This window comes from Myotis nattereri, assembly GCF_964212035.1.
Source record: "Myotis nattereri genome assembly, chromosome: X".
NCBI classification, from domain to species: domain Eukaryota; kingdom Metazoa; phylum Chordata; class Mammalia; order Chiroptera; family Vespertilionidae; genus Myotis; species Myotis nattereri.
The window spans coordinates 90,605,537-90,613,192 of NC_138078.1; the positions used below are offsets into that span (position 1 = coordinate 90,605,537).

The window sequence follows — 7,656 nt, forward strand, 5'->3', positions numbered from 1 at the left end:
TCTCTCACACACACACACACACACACACACACACACACACACACACCCTGATCACACTTCAAAGGAGGCTGTAACATTATAGTCCATAGTGACATCCACTGGTAGGAAGCAGATCTTAATACAACAACCAGTCCACATTAGAAGAAAGCACATCAACTCCAGAAGTTTGCTATTTTTTACAAAAACATCTGGGTGCAAAGTCCTGTCCCTCATTGGGATGTTTGGTCTATATCCCACCAACCAACCGGATATTTGAAAACATACACATGACTACTAGACTTTCATTTTACATAACCAGATGTTTGGGGACTGGATACAAAACGAGCCAAGAAAACACTAAAAAACACTAATCACTTTCTTCCCCACCCATTCCTGTTGTCTCTTCTCCCCAATTCTCCATTTCCTACCTCAGATTTCCACTCACAGGCTTTCTTAACACTTTATCTCTACAAAGTGAAAGGGCAGCTATCAGCACTCCCCCTCCTTTCAGTACCTGTCCCCAAAACGCTGTGCCCCTGAAATAAAGTTATAGTACTTGGTGGTTCTGCTGAAAATCAGTCTCTTCTCTCTCTCTCTCTCTCTCTCTCTCTCTCTCTCTCTCTCTCTCTCTCTCTCCCTCTCCCTCTCCCTCTCCCTCTCCCTCTCCCTCCCCACCCCGTTTTTTTTTTCTGCCACAACTTCATGGAGACAGCTGTACAAATTTTAAAATGATAACTGATTTGCTGCTCATCATCATTACGTGACAGAATCCATTGAACAGTATATGATTATCTTCCAGCAAATTGTCAGATCAAAAGAATTGATCAAGGTGGACTGCCACAAACTCCCCCCTCCAAAAAGAAGAGCTGTAGGTACCACGCATGCATTTAAGTAGGAAACAAAGCACTGGGATTTTCACAAAGCAACACACACGGATACACCTTTTTCACCCAAGACAAAAAAGGAAAGAAAGAAAAGTTGGCTCTACCTGCAGTTGTAGGTCCGGATCTCTTTGTTGTCTCGCTTGCACTTGATCGCCACGAAGATCATAGTGACAAAGAGGATGCCGGCAATGGAGCCCAGGGCGATAATGAAAATCAGGGACAAGTTCACTGAGCCCATTGACTCTTGGGCGTCGAGAGCAGGAGACAGGTAGATTAGGATGAGCGCAGAGGCGGAGAGAGACGTCTTGCCATGGTCGTGAGCCACCACAATAAGTTCATAGGAAGCCTTGGAACTCTCGCTGAAGGTGCGCGTGGTTCTCACTTCACCATTGACCTGGTCTATTTCAAAGAAGCCGCGATCTCCCTCGGTCATGTCATAGGTGACCCGGCCGTTCTCGCCCTCATCATAATCGTCTGCTTTGACAACAGTCACCAGATAGCCTATGCCAGAGTTGCGGGGGATGTAGACTTCAGCAGTGCCATTGATCAGTGGCGGGGCTGTGATGACTGGGGTATTGTCATTGACGTCGAGGATGATGACCCTAACTGTGGCGTTGCTCTGCAGGGAGGGCAGGCCACCGTCCTTGGCCAGCACCTTAAATTCGAATGCCTTGGTCTGCTCGTGGTTAAAGGATCGCAGCGCATAGATGTCGCCGGAGTTGGGGTTGATGGAGACATAGGTGAAGACAGGCATGTCCCGCACCTGCGACGGCACTATCTGGTAGGAGACACTACCATTGAGACCCAGGTCGGGGTCTCGGGCAGACACAGAGAGAAGATAGGCGCCAGGTGTGTTGTTCTCCTGCACAATGACCTGGTAGTAGGGCTTGGAGAAGTGCGGGTGGTTGTCGTTCTCATCGGTGATGCGCACAGTAAAGGACTTGGCACTCTGCAGCATGGGCACACCGCCGTCGCGCGCCTGGATCGTGAGGTTGTATTGATCATGTTGCTCACGGTCCAGCCGTCCGTCCACCAGGATAGTGGAGAAACTCTCATATTCTTGCAGCCGAAAGGGCACGTTGCCCAGCAAACGGCACTGCACGCGCCCATTGAGGCCGGAATCTCGATCAGACACCCTCACCAGTGCAATCACGTAGCCTGGAGGGGCGCTCTCGCTCACCTCCACCAGCTCGCTGTTGACTGACAGCAGGTTGATGACCGGCGGGTTGTCATTGGTGTCCAGAACGCTGACAGTGACCTTGCAGTGTGCGGGGATAGAGTTGGGCCCCAGGTCCTTGGCCTGCACGTCCAGTTCATACACATGGCCCTCTTCGTAGTCTAGGGCACCGGTGACCGTGACGAGGCCACTGTGTGGATCAATCTGGAAGAGCTCACGAGTGTGGTCATTGACGTAGCCATAGAAGGAGTAGACCACCTGGCCATTGGTGCCTTCATCTGGGTCGCTGGCGTTGAGGCGGATGACGGGAGTGTTTGGAGGTGAGTTTTCTGGCACACTCACTGAATAGGTGGACTCGCCAAACACCGGGTTATTGTCATTGGAGTCAGTCACCTTAATGCTGAGGCCAACAGTGCCCAGGTGCGGCGGGTCGCCGCCGTCGAGAGCAGTGATTCGAAAGCTGTAGTGCGACTGTGTCTCACGGTCCAGGCTCTTCTCCACTACGAGTTCAGCAAAGCGCGAGCCATCTCCACGCGTCTTGATCTCCAGGCCGAACAGCTCATTAGGTGTGAGCTCGTAGGTCTGCACTCCGAAACTGCCAGAGTCCGGGTCGTAGGCGCTGTCCAGGGGGATGCGAGTACCCGGACTGGCCGCCTCTGAGATCTCCAGCTCGATCTGTGCCGCGGGGAAGCTGGGTGCGTTGTCGTTCAGGTCCTTGATCTCCACCTTAATCACGCAGATCTCCATTGAACTGGACATTACCTCAAGTGAGATAATGCATTTGGGGCTCTGGCGGCACAGCAGGTCTCGGTCGATCTTCTGCTTGGTGACCAGCAGGCCTGAGCTGGGGTTGATGTCCACCAGGTGCGGAGCCGAGTTGGACACCACACGGAAGGCGGAGGCCTGCCGTGGGTCCAGCGCGAAGCCCGCCTCGCGGGCGTCCTTGGCCACGTTGGCGATCACCGTCCCGGCGCGCTGCTCCTCTTCTACCGAGTACTTTAGGTTAATGAGGGCGGCGGCTTGCGTCCATAGTACGGCCAACAGCAGCAGCACCGGCAGCAGGAGTGACTCCATGGCTGCGCGGGGCTCTGCCTGGCCTCGCCTCTCCACACCCCTCCGAGGACGACGCCGCCGGCGCTCCAGCTTTCCGCTGACTTGGGCCGCCTGTTGCGCGCGCCCCGGGGCCCTGGAGGCCTCGGGAGGAGTCCCACCCAGGGCGGCCCGGCGGCGCGCGGGTGATACCCGCGCAGGCTCCAATGCTGAGGTTTCGGTGGACTCGGCGGGGGTTTGCGGGGGGCCCGGGGGCTCCAGGGGGCGGAGGGAGCACCGCGAGGCCCCGAGCCCCCACCCTCCAGCCCGGCTACTCAGTTTTCCCCCTTCAGAGTTAGCCGGGCGCGACTGGCCGCTACGGCGCAGGGCGGCGGGTCGGACCGTGTCTGAGTGGCCGGGTTGACGCGCGGCTAAGTCTGGACAGCTCTTGCAGCGAAGGCGGGGAAGGTGGTGGGGATGCAGCGTCTCAGGCACTGCCCGGCCCGCCGCAGCGCACCGGCACGGGGACTGGCTAGCTCCTCGTCTGAGCACCTGGCATACGTCAGGACCTCCCCGCAGCGCTCCTGGCTCACTGCGGAGAGGGGAGCCGCCTGGAACGCGTCTTCTGGGGCCCGGGGGGGGGGGGCACACTACCCTTTTTGAGGCGGGCTGAGAATAAAGGGGGATCGCAGGTGGGCGTTTGAGTTTTGTTAAGAGCCGCAGGCGCCCAGGTATCTGGCTGAGCCGGATAGCAGTCCCAGTGTCAGCAAGGGAAGGTAGAGGGTAGAGAGGCAGCTGAGAGGAGAGCACGCTCCCCGGTGCAGAGGTTGGCGTTGGAAGGCTTGGGGGGCACGTCAGTCCAGAATCAGAGGTGGATGCAGAGTTCCCACCACCAAGCAGTTGGACTGCGGGCGTTGCGTCTCGGATATCAAAGTTACTAACGCAACCCGAGCTTCCGCGTCAAGTTTGTGGAAACCGGGCGTTGGCAATTTGTCAAAGAAAATCAAAGTCCCGGTCTTTCCAATTGCCCGATGGGGGCGGGGGATGGGGAGGAGGAGAGGGGAAGCGACAACAGTACCGGCCAAGAGAGGCGGGGCCGCCGCTGCGGGTTACTGGGGGCTTCTCCTCCTCCCTGGGTCTGGGCAGGGGTGTCGCTCCAAGGGTCGCCGCTGCCGCCGCCGCCGCCGCCGCCGCCGCCACCGCCGCCGCCGCCGCCGAAGGAAGCCCTCCTAGCTCAGTGGCATGTCGCTGGGGTTCGCCTCAGCATCTGCCAAGGTTGACGGTTTTGTAGCCGCCAAAGTTTACTTGCGGGAGAGTCTTGAATCCATCTTTCCGGAGAGGCGCTGGCCCCTCTGCGTTGGGCTCCCTCCCTCTCGGGCGCTCTTGCACTCGGAAGGTCTGTCTCGCTTTCTCTTCCTTTCTCAGGTGGTGTGTGAATGTGCGTGAATGTGCGAGGAGAGGGAGAGTGAGTGTGTGGGGTGGGGAGTGTGAGTGTGGAGTGTGAGCAAGCAGGAGTGGGAGGTTTCGTATCTCAGATGAATCCGCTCAGCTGGAATGCCGCGGAAAGCAATGCGCCACGAGCCCGCGCTGGACTAGGGACACGGGTGCCAGTGCCCCCCGGGCCAGCCGGGCATGGTGTGCGGGAGCTTTGCTGCCGTCTGCGCCCACTAGTCTGTCTTCCCTACGCGCCCGCTGCCGCTGCTACTGCTGCTGCTCCTCCCGTTGCCGCAAACTACTGGCCGAGGAGTCTGGAGAAAGGCGGAGAGAGCCGGAGCTGCCGAGCTGGGCTACGCCAGGCTCTGACCAATCAGCGCACAGCCCAGCGGGCTCCGGAATTGGGGCGGGGCCGTGGCGCGGGGGGCGGGGGGGGCCCGCTGGGCGGGGCCAGCCGGAAACTTCCACAGTGAAAGGACCTAGTGGTATCCCAACCCGCAGAGCCCAGGCGGGAGTCGGGGGAGGCCTGGTGGGCCGGCCAGGTTGGGGCAAGAGGACAGGGTGGAGCGGGGCATGCTAGCGCTGCGGCCGAACCTTCCCAGGACCGGCACACCTCTCCTGAGTGTAGAAATTGCAGGAAAGATGAGGAGGATTTGATTCTCTGGGCGTCTTTATCTCCCTCACATATCTTCATATCTTGAATATCATATTTATATTTCTCTCTCTCCCTCCCCACTCCCCCTCTCTCCCTCCACCCCTCTGCCGTCTTCCTCCCTCCCTCTTTGTCTCAGCGTTCTGGGTTTGTCTGCTTCTCTATCTCCCTCTCCTTTCTTTCTCGGGTAGTGGAAGGAAAAAAAGAAAGGAGAAAGCTCCCTGGAGGTGGTCATTCATCCGGCTCTTGGCCGATAAGTCTTCACTTCAGCTGAGAATCACGGAAGCCATCCTCCCGGACCGTCAACCCCAGCCCTCCTACCAGGGCAGATGCAGCACTTCCCCCACCCCAGTAGGACCCGTGGCCGGATTCGGTTCGCTCTGGTCCGCTGCTTGTTAATCAGATGGGTTCCGCGGTGCGGGGACTGAGCCTCCAGGAGAGCTTGACTCATTTCCTTGCCCCTCACCCCACCCTGTTGGGGAATTTAGCTCCCTATAAATAAACTGTATGTTTGAGAAGAGCGGGTAGAGCCAACGCCGCCGCGCCACACCAGTCGAGCCCAGAGCCGGGTGGGAGCTGCGGGGCTGGCGCACAGTCTGCCTAGGTCGCCCGCAGCTGGAGTGGGCGCTGACGCGCGGGACGCCCCAGCCTTCCCACGGGGCCTCAGTCCCAGGGAGCTGCCAGCTCCGCTCCGGCGGTCGTGGTGACGGCTAATGCAGGGTTTGCCAGAGCTGAGAAGCGAGAGGCTGGCGTGGCTCGGCTGACATCAAACTCCATTTGCCTTCCGGACCGAAGGAGCCCTGGGGACAGAGGGGGATTCCTCTCCACTTGGTTCTGAGGCTCTTAATTAAGGTCACTAGCGGGAAAAATAAAAATCCGCTTGAATAAGTTGTTCATTTGTTTGTTTCTTTAAAATCGTAAATTGGTGGTGGAGGGGACCGGCTTCTGAATTCACAATTCTTAGAAGAGTAAACCTCCCTTCTGAGTGAGTCCTCTCATATATTTGAGTCTTCGGTAAGCACACTCATAATTAACCCAGCGACATTGTTCCGAGCCTGTGGGCTTAAAATGAAACTCATTTTGCCCTTAATAAAATTAAACAAGAAAAGAAGAAAAGGCATTTAGTCACAATAGGTTTTCTCAAAACTGCCATCTTCTTTCAGAGAGCACCCCAGCTGCTTAAAAAAAAAAAAATTATCCTTCCAAGAGGAGCTAGTTTAGCAGCCTTTACCCTTACAGGGAGAGGGAAAAGACAGATTCTTCCTACTGAGAGAGAGTATCAGCAGTGAGTTTAAGACCCCTTGAAGGTTCAGCGGAGACCTAGGGAAGAGCTCAAGGTGCCTAATCCGCTTTCCGCGTGGAGAGCGTTTCACTCTTTTCCATTAGGATGCAATTCAGCCCAGAACATCACAGAGAAAAATCAAAGCATCTGCAATGAGTGTCATTTAATTTTGGTCATTTAGAGATGCGGAGGGACTAGCAGAGTTGTGGCTGGAGGGAGTCCCGTGCCCTGTCCAGTTTTCTGCAGACCCTGTTGGAAAAATGGGCAAGTAGTGGAGGAGAGTGACAACATGGCAGGCAGCAAGGGCGCACCTCGCGGACTCGGCAAAGAGAAGGGCTCCATTTGATTTATCACAGTTATTTACCTTTGATGTCAGCGAGTGGGAATGAAGTGCATTTTGGTCTAATTAAAAAGGCCTAAAAAGGCATTTGAAATGGGTTTGCTATCTGATCACGGGATGTGAGTCGGCGTTTGGCAGCTTTCTAAAATATTGCTTGAACTATTTAAACAGAACAATTAGCAGCATGCTAAAATGTTTGCATGCTATGCTTAGAGGCTTTTAGCTGTAAACTTTAAGGTGATCTGTTCCCCTTTAAGTTAAAAAAGGATGATGCTGCTTCCTTGTGGCAAGGCTGTCAGGAACCCGCTGATCAATAAAAGTAAACTGGCGCCTCCACGGCTTGATTGAGCGGGAGCAAAGAGTCTGAGAAGTAGTCTCGGCCATTAACAATCCCCCAGGTAACGAGAAATGGAAGAATTACTCAGGTAAAATGATTAACATTGCCGTGGCATCTGAAAAGATGCACACAAGATAAGAAGGCTGCGGACCTTTTACCTTGGGGAGTGCTAATAGAATGTCTATATTCTGCTGTCTTTTAAAGATAAATAGGAGAATTCAATTCATGTACAATGTCATTACCTTTGTAATTGCAATCACATTGTAAAGACATGTTCAGCATTTGCAAAGACAAACGCGCTCTTCGATAAAGAGATGGCAGCGGACTCCCTGCTTCTTGCTGGCTGTTCACATTCCAGTAGCCCCTGTTTTCCACGAAGAGCACCCCAAGCGCTTCCAACTATAACAAACCGCTTTTATAGAAACCAGGCATTGGGGGAGGCAGGGGCATATGCCCCTGCTTCTTTTCTATACCACAGGCTCAGAGTGATCGTTATACCTCCCCTCTAAAAAAACAGCTCTTCCATCCCTCCGCCCCCCCCC

At 55.3% G+C, this 7,656-nt stretch overlaps 1 protein-coding gene across 3 annotated transcripts in view; it reads right to left on the minus strand.

Annotated features, from left to right (window-relative positions):
- The window catches only part of PCDH19 (protocadherin 19), a gene marked incomplete at its 5' end in the record, with an annotated part of 105,083 nt that extends 101,969 nt beyond the window's left edge, over positions 1-3,114 (minus strand). For all 3 annotated transcript variants that reach the window (XM_081115267.1, XM_081115266.1, XM_081115265.1), the window contains one exon: positions 968-3,114. In XM_081115267.1, the coding sequence (XP_080971393.1) occupies positions 968-3,114 (2,147 nt within the window). The remainder of the gene's footprint in view (positions 1-967) is intronic.
- Between the last annotated feature and the right edge of the window lie 4,542 nt (positions 3,115-7,656).